The sequence below is a fragment of the Dermacentor variabilis genome, unplaced genomic scaffold (genome assembly GCF_050947875.1).
Source record: "Dermacentor variabilis isolate Ectoservices unplaced genomic scaffold, ASM5094787v1 scaffold_15, whole genome shotgun sequence".
Lineage (NCBI taxonomy): Eukaryota > Metazoa > Arthropoda > Arachnida > Ixodida > Ixodidae > Dermacentor > Dermacentor variabilis.
Genome location: NW_027460313.1, coordinates 5,486,031 through 5,503,992, shown reverse-complemented (window position 1 = coordinate 5,503,992; position 17,962 = coordinate 5,486,031). Strand labels below are relative to the sequence as shown.

Here is a 17,962-nt window from a genome sequence, read left to right as displayed (position 1 = left end):
GTATGCCCAGGGTGTTCCGAACAACATGACGCCGACATTTTCGGCGCTACTGAGCTTAAGTGCCGAAATTGTGAAGACTTGTACGCTGCATCCTGAAAAAAACTATCCACGCCTAAAGAAAGAGCAGAAAGGCTGGAGGAAAATGACCAGTGACGGATCATCCCACAGATATGCTTCTGCTGCAATAAGGCGACATCGCTCTCGGAAACGAAAGTCTACGAAATCCGCTTCCGATTCAAGGGACATGTCTCGTCCGGTAATGCTGCCTCCTCTTCCATCTGTTTCCAATAAGAGCATGGCTGTCAGCGAAAGAAAGCGGCCATACTTTTGATGATTCATCATGTGAGGTGTGGTCAGCCCTGCTGAAGACATGCCAAGCACCAGAGCCACAGGACACGACTCACCATTTGAAGTCCAATGACGCTTCACTCGACCACATTCGAGACAAGAATTCGCAAGTTATTTCTGTGATAAAGCCCCGCACGATTGTCATGTGTCTACTAATGACACACATGGACACTTCTGCTGCTCGTAGCGCACTGTAAGTACAGGACACGTTGACTCCAGTGCTTGAAGATAGACCCTTGCAGAAGGAAACTAGCATCCTTTGCTATGCAACACGATTTTTATTGCCTCAAGGATAGCCTCAACAATTTATCCCATTAGAAACTTATATTTCTGGATGCAACAGGTTTGTTTCATGTGGCGGCTGTGGCAAAACTGATGACGCCCTTATACGTTATAGCTTTTGCTTCTTCTTGCTTGTATTGTCCTTTTCTTGTGTTTCTCCTCCTTTTAGTCTGTTCTCTACTGCGGCAGCACTGCTATCTTGTATGTCTTCTCTTGCAGCCGCCCTGTGACGGCCTCCGGCCAATAGTATCGATTAATATATAAAATAAATAAATTATAAAAAATCTTGTTCACGTTTGTTTCATGTTATAGCTGTTAGTGTATTGCTGTAACTATATAGCACTTTATTTTCTTAGCAGCTGTAATAAATCCCAAATGGAGAAAGCGTTCTCGTTTCTTTTTTTCCTTGCATTTTTTTGTTCCCGTTAGACTTTTTTTCCTTCTTATGTAGAAGATTACAAGACAACTAGCAGCTCAACGTCTTTTATTTCGCTAGAGGAAGAATCAAGGTTATTCTTCTTCTAGCTTTGAAGCTATGCAATAGATGTCGTATTACTTTCTTTTTCACTCGTGTAACGCGTTCTTTTCCAGTGAAAGAACAATTGTTACCCGCCTTCTGAACACTGATGTCAGATAAAACCTCGGCTCAGCTCTTTCTAACGGACTTTGCACATTCCTCTAATATCCCGGTATAACTAAGCTGATCACACATCCTTAACAGCAATAGAAGTGCTATTGGGACTTAGAAGTTTTATGAGCTGCGCACGTGTACTGAGCAAATTCCGTGCTTTTATTGTTTCTTGCAGGTACAACGTCGCATTTCTGGTGCTTACGTATGTCGTGCCCGTGTTCACCATGGCGGCGACCTACACACGCATGAGTCGCGAATTGTGGGGTTCTGGCTGCATCGGAGAGTTCACTGAGCACCAGCACAACGCACTGCGCAACAAGCAGAAGGTGAGCTATGCTTGCGTGCTGCTGGCCTAGCAGGCGTCCGCGAAGTCTTCACGGGATGGGAACGGATAATAGGGAGGGGGGACCGGCGGCTTTAACACCTGCTTTGTGGCGAAAGTTTATCTCGGGCCATTTTCCTACAAAATCACGGAAATGAGGAAATTCATTCAAGGGAGCGCTGAACTGCTAGAATGAAATTTGTAGTATTTAACGTTTTCTTTGACAAAAAGAGATGTCAGCGTAGTGTGTGTTTGTGTGTTTTAAAAAGCCAGCTGTGAAAAACTGCATAAATTCCGCGGACAGATATATCCAAGCTGATGCGAATTTGAAGACACGTTATCAGGTGATGTGCTTCCATAACTGCTTGCTATTATTTCCACAATTTCAAGGCGCACACTAAAATATTAATTTTTAGCACGGCTAAATATCAATTTCTTGGCAATGTGTCAGTGGTCACCAAAAGAACTGATGGCAGACGGTCAGATGGTAGGATTAATGTGTCGCGTGAAAAGTGTACTCCACTCTACTACCCTGCCTTGTAGGAACTACATAATCATCGCTGAAACGCTATGTATCGTGACTACTGGTGAACCTGCACCCCGGCTTCCGAGTAGTATACCTACTGTTTGCACATGAATGTGGCCTAATCACTAAAACGTCACTACGTAGTAATTACGGTGTATACTCACGTTGGCTGGTGGGTTGCCACGAGCGTTAAGGAGATGAAAACAAGAAGAAAGCAAGCAAATACTTTCACCCTTGCTTCCGTCGTCTTTGAGCCACCTAGCGAGAAAGAATTGTTTGTAGCTTGTGGCATGCAACATGTTTACTTTACGGTACGCGTGCTTCCCCACGTGTTCTAGTTATGTATAAGGTGGTACTAAAGGGACGCCACCTAGCCTTTCCTCATGCGAATAATTCTTTAAATAACAGGCGTTTTGTGGCATTAGCTATTTGCACAACACGTATTTAGGGCGGCGCTGGTGAAGCATATTCGCTAGAAATATTTTTGTAGTCAGTAAGGCATTCTTATTAGGACCCCAAATCGATGGTTCAGTCCCAGTTAATACCACGAGTTTTTCTGTGGGTGATATAGGTGGTGTGCTGGATGCCATCACAAAATAAAAACGCCGTGTTTCTCAGCAAATCATGGTGCAACAGAGAACACTACAAGAAAGCAGTAACTGTAAGATTCGTTACTAAATATATATAAGATCAGGCTGTTAGCTCAAACAATATTGAACCTTGACTCACGCTATGAAGAGACGAGTGTGGAAGGGATATCAGTTGCGTTAGCGGGGCATTGTGTAAATGTGCTATGATCGTCTAATGCCTAGTGATGAACCCTGCGGCACACAAACGGCATGGTCAAGTGCTGTTACGACGACTTTTGCTGTCTAGTCACAAGTACTCGGCGAATAATGCAACACTGAAAAAGGGATGTGATATGTCAAGCAAAATACAATATTCCGAAGGTACACTGGTAGGTTATCAGTGAGTGGAAGATGTAGGCGAAAGTAAGGCGGATGAGAAAAATGAATACTGTGATAAAACTGAAAATTCGTATCTAAGGTTGCACTTTTCTGCAAAGAACGAGTATTTATTCTTCAGCAACAAGGTGATAGCGGTTGGGTGTTTTTGTTGCTTCTCGCGACTTCATGCAGCAGGTGAGCCTGACCGTATGATGGAGTTATCGCCTATCATCTGGAATAAAGGAATGCAGTATGAACTTTCAACGCGATAGCGTTAGAGATCCCGTGTCGCAGAAAATCCGGCTTCTCGGGTCCGGCGTTGGACGTGGCCTCCGCAAATGGCATTTGGAATCATATTGCAAACCACGCATATTCAACCACTTCTCTACCACCAAAGTTGCTCACATCTTGCCGTTCATGTTGTTACGGGAAGGAAGAAGCGTGCGTCTATATACAGATGGTTTTTAATGGCTGAGGCAACAAGCGCACAGCAGCGATCCAAGGCCACCATCAGTGTCCTCTTCTTCCCACATTATCGACTGTGACAATATTATTGTGACAAGTTATTTTCCGGAATTTTTAGAACGGCTACCCACAAATAAACGTAATGGGAAAGAACACCGACAGCGCATATCTTTATGTCACCTCTTCTAAGACTGAAAAGTGCGAAATAATAACTGGAGATCGACCCACACAAGATCCCGCGTTCCTATGAGAAAGCTCGCCTTCGTACATAGCGTTCGTAGCCAGCGTTTTCCGGTAAACATTGCGGTTACACAAGGTGCAGTCGCTGGGAAGCATGAAAAGCAGTAAGGGTCTTTGAAAGCTATCGCGTTCCACTCTTAAAGGGAAAACTTAAGCATCCTCCGAATTTCTTGTTCTATACAATTCTCGCCATTGAGTTTGTGATGTCTTAGCACCACACAGGTCTACACCGCACTATTACCTGGCAGCCTGAGCTAAGGATGAAAGGGTCCCCCCTTCTAATGCTTCCAAACAACGACCGCGACCTGCGATTTCCAGTTAATTAGACGATTGCCACGAGGCAAACTACCAGCCCTCCATCAGCGCCTATTCAGAGGTCAACGCAGCTCAGACACCGACACTAGACGGGTCCAGAAAAGGCAACCAGCCCTGCCATTACACGGCAGCCTGAGCTAAGGTTGAAAAGGGGAGCCTCATCCAATGTTACCGAACAACAAAGGCGACCTCGGATTCATAGTTAATTAAACATTCGCCACGAAGCAAACCGCCACCCATCCATCACCTCCTATCCGGAGGTCAACGAAACGTAGACACCGACCCTAGACGGGTCCTCAAAAGAGCACCAACTACACCATCACCTGACAGCCTTAACAAAGGATAAAAGAGGGGGTGTCCCATCCGATGCTACCATGGATTAGCAGGCAGCAGTCCTTCCACTTATTCTATACCACCGGGCTTCGGAGGCGGGGTTACTGCGGAGTGTTGAGAGCATGACGTGGTATCGCAACGGATTCTACGATTGCGATTCGTGGCTGGACAGTCTTCAGATTCCCTAGTCGACTCGCCAGGGGAAGACGACAGTATTCAAAGCGGAGACTTTTCGAGCAGTAGGGAGAAGGTCCTGATATGAATTCAGACGTTTAACTTGCTCCTGCATGGAGTGGGCTTCCGTAACTGGAGCCGTGTAACTAAGCCAATAAACCCCGTTTTCCTTTATTCTTACAACCTGGCCTAGCCGTCGATGGGCTTTGTGGATTCCTTGCGCTAACACCACCCTAAGCCGTAACAAGCTACTCGATTGCCACACAATGAAAAAGAGACTCTGTTCGTGAGAGAAAGAGACCCTATATGCGTAAGGCACGTCTCTATTCGTCACGTAGCTGCAGTGGACAGTGATAGCATAGAGAGCCCCTAAGCTCTATTCTCCGCCATAACTATGGAGATATGGCTGCACTACGAGCAGTCTTCACTTATATTTTGCTGCAACGAGCTCGTGGGTGTGAATTTTGATGTTTAAATGTGTTTACTGACCAGAGAGGCAAGGGACGAGAGGTCGAACTCGGTGCGGCAGGCAGAACTGGCCCCTTGCGTAAAGCGCTAGTGATGCGCCTGACTAACCGGCTCTTCTTCTTCGTTGTATACAGCATACTCGAGAGGCGCCTGGCTAACCAGCAGTTCTTCTTTAGATTTTTTCCCCAGAGAGAAAGACGCCGTACCGGCGATATTAGTGTATGGTAACAGAGGGATCGTAGAAGTGATTGACGCGATCTATGTAAAGAGTTTTATGACCGCGGCGGCGCTGATCAGAAGATGGCCACGCAGGCTCTACGAAATTGTTCACGCGAGATATTTGTGCAAGCACATGGTAAGGACCATCATCTCTTGGGAGCAACTTAGTGGAAAGGCCGATAGGTAAAGGTAGGAAACACAGCCAAAGCAAAGAATCGAAAGGGAAGCTTGGGGAGGGGGTCAAAGCCACCACGACGATGCTTCGGTTGTGTCTAATCTTCGGTGGTAAGATAACGGGAGAGTTGGCTGCATTCTTCAGTAAGCTGCGCCGCTTAAGATGCAGGAACACATTCCGATGCATCAGGCTGGTAGGGGAGAATTGTATCGATGGTGCAAGAAGGTTCGCGGCCGTAAAGTACGAAAAACGGAGAAAAACCAGTTGTAGCTTCAGTGGCAGTATTATAGGCGAACATGACGAACGTATTCACAGCGAGCCAGTTGGAATGGTCGGGCGCGACGTACATGGCGAAGACATCGCCAAAAGTACGGTTGAAACGCTCCGCCAACCCGCGGATGGTATGCGCTAGTGCTTCCGGTGGATGATGCGACACTGCTTCAGAAGTGATGTCACGACTTCAGATTGAGAAGCGTGGCCTCGATCACTAAGATGTTCTCGAGGGGCTCCGTGACAAAGAAAAAAAAAGATGCCGCATTATGAATAATACAACGTATTCGGCAGTTGCAGATGGGAATGCAGCGGTTCCTGCAGAGCGTGTGAGATGATCCACTGCAATGATAATCCAGCGGTTGCGACCACTGGTACAAGTAAACGGACCGTAAAGGTAGATTCCCACCCGCTCAAAAGGAGGGGATGGAAAAGGATGCGGCTGTAAAGAAGCAGCAGCGGAATTCGGGATGGCTTTCGGCGCGGGCAATTGAGGCAGCATTGTACCTACTTGCGAAAAAACTTGTCCATGGCAGGCCAGTAATACCGAAGGCAAATACGGGTGTAGGTCTTTAACACGCCACCGTCTGCACATTGGGGATGAGTATGACACGATGAGCGTAAATCAACCCAAAGATTACGCGGTATTGCTAGGAACCATTGCTGACCCTCAGGGAGAGAGTTGTGATGGTAGAGGAGGCGATAGATCGCTAATAACAAACTGAGGGGCCTGCCGCCTCAGAGTCCTAGATGACGGAAGAGTTGTTGGATTAGCGAGAAACTACAAAACATACAAATACAATGGTATTTGCTCTATTCACAGCGAATGTTATCGATGGCAAGTTCTGAAAGGACAAGGTTGAGTGGGTGAAGAATGTCTACTTCAGATGAAATTGGCGAGCGGGAGAGACAATCGCCATTGGTGTGCTTGCGTCCAGAGCGGCACATGACCCGGATGTCGTACTCTTGCAAACAGAGCGTCCAGCGTGCAAGGCGGCCTGAGGGGTCTTTGAATGAGGAGAGCCAGCACAGGACATGGTGGTCTGTCACTAGATGAAATCTGTGGCAGTATAAATAAGCTCGACATTTCGTAAATTGCCACAGTATGGCTAAAACCTCCTTTTCTGTAACAGGGTAGTTAGTTCTGACTTTGTGAGCGTGTGGCTAGCATAGGCAACGATCTATTCCTCAAGACCACATTTGTGTTGGGTGAGGACCATCCCAAGGCTGAAGCCAGTAGCATCTGTGTGGACTTCATTTGGGGCAACGGAGTCAAAAAGTCGAAGAATTGAAGGAGAGGTGAGCAGACGGCGTAGGGTCGTCTCGCATGCTCGTCATCGCATGCTCCCAACCAGGCGGATATGGTGTTGTCTCCACCCAGCATTTGAGTCAAAGAAGCGATGATTATAGTGACGTCTGTCACAACGCAGCGCAAATAAGAGCAGAGGACGACAAAACTGCGTAGTGTTTACAGGGTGGTGGGTTTGGGAAGCTCCGCACCTGCACGAAGTTCTGACGGATCCGGAAGCACACCTTCGTCGGATACAACGTGGCTTAAGATGGTAGGCTCACGAATAGCAAGAAAGCTTTTTGATGTTAAGCTGCAGTCCACCATTAGTAAGGCAGCTTAATACCTCTCTTTGTCGTTGGAGGTGAGTCGAGAAATCAGGTTAGAAGACCACGAAATCACCTAGGTAGCACAAACACGTGTACCACTGAAACCGCGCACAATACGGCCCATCATACGCCCGAAAGTAGCGGGCACATCACGTAGGTCGAATGGAATGACATTAAATAGCTATAATCCGTCCGTGGTACAAAGTTTGTAAACAGGGATAAGGTGCCTCAGACATGCTGGCCAACGTTTCGATAGGTGGAACTGTCTTCGTCAGAGGCGGCCTCATCATCCTCGGCATGTTATTTTTAAACGGTCACTGCAGTGACGTCACGTGCGTTCGTCGTCAGTGGCGGTTGGTTATAAAGGGAGAGACTTCAGAGATAATGAGCGCTGTCGCCCGACATCTGTGAGCGCCGTTCTCAAGACGAGGGGACAAGAGCGGGGGAGTGGGAAGGCGGGGAGAAAAGAATAGAAGGAAAAGGAAAGAGAGAGAGAGAGAAATGGGGAGGGTACACCAAGAGGGAAAAAGGGGTGATGAAGAACAAGAAGAAAAAGGAAGAGGGCATGGGAGGTAGATGGGGAAGCGAGAGGTTATGGATCATTCAGAAGTGTCGTTGGCGGCATGTTTTTGTGGCATTAGAAGAACCGGTTAGGCGGTCAGTGTGCGAGTAACACAACAGGCAAAAAAACCTGAGTTGAAAGCGTGACTTTAGTAGCATAGGAGCACAATGCGTCGAGTAATTTTGAAGTAGTTAAGTTGGCGGCAAGGAGTCTGGGATGCAATGCAACATACGACTTTGCGCGTAATTTTGTTAAGACATCTGTAATTAACACAGAAGCGAATAGAACCATCATTATTCTTTGCAAGAACATTTGACAAGGGAAACCGTCTATGGGACGGCTGAATCAGGCCACGCAGGAGCATATCGCTCTCTTATTCATCGATGTCACGGCGTTCAGATGCTCAGACATGGTAAGGACGCTGCCGGAGTGGGGCGTGCGAACCAGTGTCGATGCTGTGCGATACATTGGTGGTGCGGCCGAGAGACTTTTGGTGGCAGTCGAAAGAGGCGGTAACTTCGCTTATCAGGCTGACAAAGTGCGCGCGTGATGTGGTTGTGAGAGCACCGGAGATTGAAAGATGGAAGCACTCCAACGCCGGTCAGGTCGCATTGTCGAACGCGGCAAGTGACGTCGAATGTACGTCTTCGGTAGCACCGAAGAGCACTGGGGAATCTAATGTTTGAGCGTAACCGAGGCGTTCTCCACGATGGAATGTAATCGGCACGAGAGCCGCATTGCACACACACATGACACCACAGCCAGTACTGAGGGTGACGACGGCAAAGGGCAACGGAACGGAACGGTGACGGGCGAAGAAGTCACATAGCGTGAACAGCACGGTTGCGTCGCGTGTAGAGGCACGAGATACGGAGATGACCGCTGGTGACAGGGGAAAGTTGTCAGTAAGCTCTGGAACAAGCATTTTTGTAGGCGGCACAGGATAGTGGTCCGTGGATGCATCGGAAGAAAAAGACAACTCCGCCTCGGCGGGCACAGTCGATGATGGCATTGTTGGACGAAAGGGAATTCCCGCCTCTCCAGGGCGCAGGACGGCAGTAGAAATAATTAAATTACATGAAGAGATTCCTCCGTGACAACACGTGCAGTGCAGGCTTCCAAAGGTTTGACAGGCTGTGCGTTCGCAGTACTCAAATACAGTTCTGAAAGTGACGTCGTTGCTTTTCTTATCCGTCGGAAAAGTGTTGCGCGTAACACCGGGTTTGCTGCGCCCCTATCGACCAGTGCGAATGTTGAAAACCCTTCGACGTATACCTCAATGACATTGCGGGGCTCTTTCGAGGCCTTTGGTAAGTCGAAGCGGACGCACTTCTCGCCTCCGGAACTGCGACGCTTAGTTTTCCTGATGTAGAGCGCTTGGCGGGCGTGTCAATGGTGAGAGTGATCGGCGGCGTGGAAATAGAGAACGACGTTTAGTGTTAAGAACGGGGGTTGCATCTGGCCGCACAGAAAATTGGAGCTGTCAAGGGGGTAAGGTCTCCAGGGATGGCTGTAATCATAAACAGGCGGCGTACGACGTCGACAAAAGCGGGCAGCGTCTCCCGGAATACCACAATTGTAACCAGTTGGGCGGTTATCCACTGTGCGCCAAGGATTTGCCTGGCGTGGCAGCTGTGGTGCAGGTGACGAGAAGGGCATCGGGGGCGGTCACGCAACAGCTTAGAGGGGCCGACGTGGAGTGAAGTGTGGCGTTGCAGTGACGTGAGTGTACGTCAAAGTCTTGCGACGGTCGATTTTCGAATAGCACCTGGCAAGCACTCAGCGACTTGCTCCTAGATGACGGTCTGTAATCCCGAGGTCAACGGGGAGTATGGTTGCGCGTTCGTAAAGGGCACAAGTGAAAGCTGCCCAGCAACTTCTCACGCGAACTCCTTTATCTGTTGCATTAGGAAGCGACTCGTAAACACATATCGCCAGACTTGAGAAAGACGCGACTTGTGAGCTCGGATGCCGTGTGAGCACTCGCTGCCTTCGAAGTTCGACGTAACTCTGGCATAGCGCAATGAAGACAGATGGTTGCGGGCGACCAGCATCTGGAAAGTGTCGTCCACAATTCCCTTGAAGACATGCCTGATCTTGTCGGCTTCTTGCATCGTTGTTTCGATTCTGTTGCACAGATTAACGGTGTTTTCAATGCAGCTGGTGATGTCTTACGTGGTTGCTGGGCGCTTCCATGCAAGCGTTAATTGTCCTGAGATTTATGGACAACAGGAGGGCCAAAGACTTCCGTGACACTGGTCTTGAGCACCGACCATGTCAGGATGTCTAATTCGTGGCTACAATGGCACTAATTTACGTGTAACGTTGCTCAAGTAGAAAATTACGATGTTGAGCTTTGCCGTGCAGTCCCAGTGGTTGTGCACGTTGACTCTTTCGCGCACGCCGAGCCAGTCCTCGACATCGTCATCTACCGTACCCGCGAAAATCATGGGATTCCGCTGACGCTGTGCACCAGGACAGATGACAGGTGCCACCGTAGCTGCAGCTTGTTGGGCTGGATCGTCAGGCATGGTTAGAGAAGGCTGGGCTATCTCGTCCGGCATGGGGCGTGATGATTTAAGGGTTCGGCTTTGAAGCTCTAGCGTTGATGGAGTCGTACTTTGCAACCTCTAGCAATTCTCAAAATGTTTTTTGACCAGGTACGCAAGGAGTGAGAGGTCGAACTCGGTGCAGCAGTAAGAACCCTACGAGCAGTCAGAACCCGTCCCGTGCGTAAAGAGCTGCTGATCCGCCTGACTGACCGGCACTTCTTCGTTGCATGCAATATGCTCGAGATGCGCCGGGCTCACCACCATTTCTTCTTCGTCAGAAATTGTTTGTGGATGAATCTGCAATGTCTGAGGTAACTATGCCTGTAAATGGAGCTAGTCGCCGAAATTGATTACTTATACGCAATGACCTGCAGGTCAAGTGTTCTGCTACAGTGACTGGCCACCCACTACGCATAGCCGGCAATGTCATATTTGACCGAGTGACCGCAACTGCACGCAGTGACTCCTTCAAGCTGATCTTGATAATATTCCCCAAAATTGACGAACTGGCGCTTGATTAAGCCGTTGCAATGTGCTTTCAGTGTAGGCTCCAGAGTGACGCAGAGCGGCAATTCGGTCCGCATGATCTTTTTCACCACAAGCGTAACTTTCGTATACCACGCGATCTTGATACGCTAATTGAACGTGCCTTCATCGCATTCACCTTATTCTCGCGGACGCAAAGAAGACACTGTTTATTCAACATTAATTTGTCCAGTCCGCCAGTATATTCCCAGCTGCGACGTTGACCAGGGCTTAAATACTTTAGTTTGAATTTGTAGTTGCTGAACCACCCCAAGGGCTATTTGGAGGCAGGCTTAAGGTGCGACTTCAGCTATGAGACGTTCTTATACCGCGGAAGTGTCGGAAATCTCAACATCAGCCCTCTAAAGCGCTTGCAACATTGCTGCGGTATGCAGGCCTCAACGAGACTTGGCTAATAACTATGATGTTAATGCATTTGTAGCGCTCTGTGTGCTAGTGTGTAATTTACAAAGGTTCTACAGTTACCTTGCTTCGCCACAAGAAAACTAGAAAATTGCTTGTCAAGTCAGGCAAGGAGACACAATTTCTCCAGCGTTATTCATTGTATGATTAAAATATTCAAGCTATTCGACTGCGAAGGCTTAGGAGCGAGGAGAATTGAATATCTCAACAACCTTCGGTTTGCAGATAACATTGTCTTGTTGCAGAACCTTGGGGATGAAATGCAACAATTGATTGAGGACCTTCACCAAGAAAATATGAGATTAGGTTTCAAGAATAGTATTCAGAAGACCCAGGTAATGTTAATAATCGAGTGATATGGGTTGATGTTTGCTTGTGCGCGTTACGTCATGCTTGCAAATTTAGTTGGTATGCCTATGTTTATATGGTTATACGGCCTATAAAACTACTATCCTTACTCCGTATAGCTGCCTACTAATTTTCTATTGCAATCGCTGCTTCGCCTTTCGGGCTAACCTGTGCGTTTTTATCAGCGTCAGTTATTTCAAGCTCCTCCAGTGCACCCTCTATTTCGAGGTTCTCCCTGCTCTGACGCTCAAATTCCTAAGGTCTTTTTGTCTCTGTTTTCTTTCGGAAAAGCTTGTCGGGAGACAAAAAAACGCTCTTATATCTTGATTGTCGCCCTTCCTCGTCATCAACACTAGCAATAAGCACCAGTTAAAATAAACGATCCAGTAGCACTGCAAGAATGCAATTAAAGCAACTCGCTTAATTTTACTTACCTGCAAATGATTGCAAGTGTATCTTAGATCGGAGCTCTTAGGAGCCCGTTCCTGCGTTGAGCTTCGCCTGCCTCGGCATTGTACCTCGTAACCGAGCAAACGAGCATAGCGAAAGATCAAAGCGAACTTAGAGCGCGACAGGAGATGAAAGCAGAGAGCGCGATGAGGAATGTGGAGGATGAGGTTACAGTGAAAGCATGAGGCGGAAATCGAAGGTGGAGCGGAGGGGAGACGGCCTGCGGATGCGCTGAGTTGCCGCTGGCCACGTGATCCGCAGCCGCATGGTCGACATCATTCGCGGTTGCGAGGAGGGGCCTGGGTAGCCTGAGGGGGGGGGGGGGGTAGGAGGGCTACGCTCGTACGCGGCGTCAGCTGCTGCGGTTAGTTCGCGGTAGCAGCGTGCGTGACGGGATTCACTTCTCCTGCAAGGGGCGATGGCGAGCGGCTGCGAGTTAGGCTCGACGTGACGCTCCATTTGGTGTTGTCGCCGCTTACACTACTGGCACGATTTCCCCGCGACGAAGGGCCGCTCTCATCTTTGGTGGAGGGAAAGCGTGAGAAGAAAAGCGTAGTACCTCCCAAGGTGGTGACGATGGCTACGATACGGCGTCAGAGTAGCGCGTGTCGTCTTTGTGAAAACAAAGCGCTGCATTCGCGGAGGTCTGTCTGCGGCGGCTACTGCGAATCGCGCCCACGCGTCACCCACGCGCTGGCTCTCGCGCTCTCCTGATTAGTGAGGCAGTCGCGCCACACTTTGCTCCGTTTGCGATGTGGCGCACAAGGCTGTCCCAGCCACGACGCTACTCACAGCGTTCTTTTCCTAAAAACCGTGTACCTAATAATCATGATACAATATATTGACGCGTAAAATGAAAACACTTATGAAGCTGCGCTTAAAGTTCGCATTAGGGAGTATCGCAATCGTCGGTGAGTTTTTTTATCCCTTTGATCGCTTAGTGCACTGCTGCCGCGGATTGTGCAGGAGACGAGGATTTAAACACGTATGCAACCAGCTGAAGTTTAGCTGACAGTCTGCTGCCCAGTCTCGAAAGCATATCGTGCTGTTGCTAAAGTGACTTTACCATACCTGCCCAGAAAAAAGAATTACGGAGCTTTCGAAACCAATATGACTAAGGGGCAGGTACTACCAAATCAGGACTGGTCGCTTATCGCTATCCTTGAATGAAGTGCAAGTTCATTGCACAATACCGGTAGAAACATATGGGGCAGAAATTTCAGAGATAATAAACAAGGTTGAGAAGGAGCTACGGACCACAAAACGCTCGAGCAATGAAACAAAAACATATGGGCTCAACATTAAGCTAGACGAAGGCAGTGGGATAAATTAGAGTAAAAACGTTGTTAGGCGACATTCTAGTTGATATTAAGATAAAGAAATGTCGTTGAATGGGTCATGTAACGCATAGAGCAGACACCGACTGGTCTCGTACAGCATCAGGATGGTTGTCAGGGAGAAAGAAAATTCATTTGAGTACGACGCAGAATTAGGTGGTGGGATGAAATTGGGAAATTCGCACGTGTGGGATGGGCTAGGCTGACACGCGTTTCTGGAGATCGAAAGAAGAAAGCGATTGAATACCTCTGAAAGATGTCCTCGTCTTGAAGTGGGCGTAAGTTAGGCTTGTAAAGGTAACGACGACGATTATGATTATGTCTAAGTGTTCAGCACACACACAATTGTTCCCAATAAAAGTAAAATAATGTATTTCAAGGAACTGAAGGTCGGAGTTATCTCGCTTTGTCGGAGCTTACTGTTGGCCTACTTGTGGCTGTCTTGCTGTCTTGTGTTCTTAGTGTCTGGTCATTACATTAGTATCTGGACTCCCACAAACTTCGTACCTTCATTCCGACGCGCAAGCATGTCAGGCGGGTTAATGTTTATAATGTGCGTGTTTTTGAGATTTACAGGAATTTCATATCTTTTTCTTTTCAGTTTCTTTTCTTGAGCGGTATAACGGAGAGTTAACATTGCCGAGTTTCTTCAAGCGGGGTCACGAGTGCAACTTTAAGGATGCCATGAAAGTGTTTACAATTACATACGAGAACATCGTGTTGAACATAAGTTGTTGAAATGTAGTTAAGTTATTGATTGTTAAACAATGTCGATTCGCAGCCTCCTGATAAACACAAGTGCTGCTCGAACGCCTGTTTTCTTTCGTTCTACCTTGCAGAGCCATTATTCTTCAATTGGACATTTCCGATAAAGTAAATGCCCTTCAACGCTATTAGTCATCATGGCTTATGCGAAAAGCTTAACTGTGATCGCTTTCCTGACTCATTCTTGTTACTTTATCGGAAGTTCCTGTCGACCACTTGAATGCGTGCAGTCCATCACTGTTGATTTACAAAGCAGGATGTATTGATGTTTTATAATATTGATAATATTGATGCGATCACGACATGTTACACATCTCCAGAGAAACACTAAATGAAATATGAGGTAGAGGTATAGTGAAGAAATAGGCTTCTGTAATATGAAGTTCGTCTTTCGTAGCGAGAACAGAGATGTTGTAAGTGTGAGAATGGAGAAAATGGAAAATCCGAGTGGAACCACATATTCTCGAGTGCATTCATGTGACGTCAGTACTGGCTGATTAACAGTGAGCGGCCGGAGGTAAATCAAACACTGATTATGTCAGGTACACCGTTTCGTCGTGGGTGATCAAAACTGAGCAACAGCTGTGGGATCGCCGATCGCAGTTTTTACGCAACAAAGTCACATATTGGAGCACAGAAAATGACAGTAAATATTGGCGGTAAATCTGTCCATCTAACTTATATAATATTGTTGCGAGGTGAAAACAGGCGCGGTGAAAAACAAGCAAAAAATATAGCATACACAAGCAAGCAAACGATGGTACAAGGCCCAGCTTTTGACCACCCTCCGAGTCTTGTTGACAGGTGGAACCAACACGACCGACAAGGAAGGTCGAACTCGTTTTAAAACATGGCACCGGCAGCTGCTAGTTGTTCCTCTGCAGAAGTAGCACCTAATCACCATGGGGGATCGGAGATGAATTGAGCGTTTTGCTGACGACAGAATTTCGTCTTGATTTTTCCGGTTGGCTAGTCATATCTTTCACCGCGACACTATCCTGCCGACAATGAAGTGCCGTCCCAGAACAAGCTAGGATGGGGCCATCAAGGCGGGAACATTGGGCTTTAAACGCGCGACATGAACAACCTCTATTAAAGCAAAGCTTTCTTTGCCTCTTCCTTCGACTTTCTCACTGCCGCTGCTGCTGCTGCTGCTATGGGCTGCTGTCGCGCTCACCGCCTCGGGCAGGGGAGGGGGGGGGGGGGGTTCTGAGCATGTGTATAGATATTTTCATCGGGCGAGGAGGAAAGGACGCGCGGCGACCATTTCCTCCTCTCTGGCTTGGGCGATCCGGCGCAGCGCTGCTTGAAGGTATTGCTGTCGCGTGCTGCGGAATGATTTCGAGATACTTTAGATCTTTGTGAAATTTACGCAATGTCCGTTCATGCAAGATTGTCAAGGAAGCCTATGGGTACATCGGTAAGTCCAGTGCGCGCAATTATCTCTTGGGGGCGCAAACATGTGACGCGCATTATCAGCCGCGGTGTGTGTATGTGTTGTGAACTGTTTTGCGTATATCAGTTTTAGTTCAACGAAGAGAACCGGTGTCGCTGTATTGCCAGCATGAAATGGTAACTCAGGTTACGGTCTGATCGCCTGTCGTGGGGACTAAAACATAAAACGTAAGAGCGCATGCTAGCGTACGGCCAACCTAAAGCAACTACGAAACATATAAGCGGCTGGCGCTATCGAATATTTCTGATACACCAGCATCGTTCTGACGCATTTCAACTCTAGCAGGCTTGAAATCACCATATGTCTGCGGTAGCGTTCCTACATGAGGCCGATGGCGCTGCTTAACACAGCGATCAGTGCGGTTGGTGAACCAGCATGACACATATATAAGCTATGTGCTTCGGCATTGCCTTTTTTATCCTGTAAAGCCATAATATATGAAAGGCTCCCCATAAAGAGAATGTGACGGCTACTTTTGAGGACAAAATTTCCGTAATACGCGGCAGTGCGTCTTAGAGAACGGAAGGAACACTACCGAAAAAAAATTTCGTTATCATCCTCTTTCTCGAAAAGGAAAGAGAAAACGGGCTACGCCGCAATACGACCTCGCATAGTCACGCCGCACAACGGTTATATATCTATAAAGGTTGACGCTGTATGCTTGGATCGTGCGCTATATAGAACAAAGATATCTGTAATGCAGCAGCTGTCACTGCTTAGGATGCTCACGCAGTTTTTAAACGGTTGCTTTGCGGGACAATCATAATTCACGCTGTAAGGTACGTTGTTAGTACTAACCAACACTATTTTATTCGTGGGTGGAAACCTCACCCACCGAACCAAGTGGTAACGCAATGTAATCTACAGCTAACAGTTTGAACGCTTGTCAAAGTACAACAGCACAGCTCCTATCGTAGCAGAACGGTACCCACGGTGTTACGATGGTCGCGTATGTTTCATGGCTCCTAAACCACAGCTTAGAACCAAAGAATACTTGGATAAAGGTACATTAGTGAATGGAACATTGAGAAATATACAATTGATTTCCGAGGCTGATTTTAGGCTGAAATATGCGAGCACACATCACACTGCGTGCTCCGTCCGCCTCAGCGCCAGCAGAAACTCCGGCCATGCCGACCTATACCACTTCAGCACGTCTCACTGATCCATTTACCAGGTAGAAGACTCAAGTTATACTAAATAGGCCGCACGAACGCGAAAACGAACGCAAGAAGCTAGCGCCGAGCGTGTACCTACCGCGCGAGACGGAGCGCTCGCCCAAGCCAGAATGCCGACTACCCATAGATGGCGCTACTGCGTAGCAGTATGGTGCGCTATACTCGGCCTTGAGATATTGTGGCGAATGGACGTGCTTTCTTTAAGCGTGTTTGTTTTTGATTTGCAGATTTTTGCCTATAAATAGTTATAGGGTGGTTTTTTTTCTGTCTCTGGTATTTCGTGTGTGCGGGTGTGTTTCGTGTACATTTGGCTTTGCAGGATGGTTAGAGCCTCCTTTCGCTCCACGTGCTTCAACACGTGCAGCCGGGTGGGACGTTGAGTGTTTGTAGCCTTGAAATGGTAGCTTGGAGGTGGCAAGACTAATAGCGATTAGTGATTTTACTGTGCGTGTTTTGGTAGGAAAGTGAGAGCGTGGCCGCGTCGTTGAGCGCGTGCGAGAGCGTGTCTCCACGGCATTGGGTCCCCGCGGCATTGCTTGCTTGTGAAACAGTGGTCAGAGTTGTTTTGCGACATTTTGAGGATTTGGATCCTGTGCGTATCGGTTTTTGATAAAAGGCACGTGCTGTACATTATTATAGTATTATAGTATTCTAGTATTTGCATCATAAAAAGCCGTGCAATACATGGAAAGAAAGCCGGGAAAGCAGGCAGTGCGCGGGGCTCCCTCAAGGCAGAGGAGGGGACGGATGGGAATGGAGAGGGAACCGAGTCAATCGGCACACACTGTGTGTCGATGCTAGGCTCGAGAAAATGTAAGCTTTCAAAGAAAAGCTTGTCAAACAGGTGGAAGAGCTCAAAAATGAGATAAATAGGGAGCGTGATACACGGAAGGTAGTTGAAAAGAGACTTGAAGCAGCCGAAGAAAAGCTGAACAGGGTCGCCATTGTGAACGAAAATGTGCGTGACAATGGAACGCAGTCCCCCGACGTGACAGGAGAGGGAGCGCTAGCAAAGTACGTGGAATACATGCAAC

At 47.8% G+C, this 17,962-nt stretch overlaps 1 protein-coding gene across 1 annotated transcript in view; it reads left to right on the top strand.

Moving 5' to 3' along the window:
- The window catches only part of LOC142567978 (tachykinin-like peptides receptor 86C), a 600,605-nt gene that overhangs the window by 431,043 nt on the left and 151,600 nt on the right, over positions 1 to 17,962 (top strand). The window contains exon 3 of the mRNA XM_075678074.1: positions 1,437 to 1,587. Coding sequence (XP_075534189.1) covers positions 1,437 to 1,587 — 151 coding nt within the window. The remainder of the gene's footprint in view (positions 1 to 1,436; positions 1,588 to 17,962) is intronic.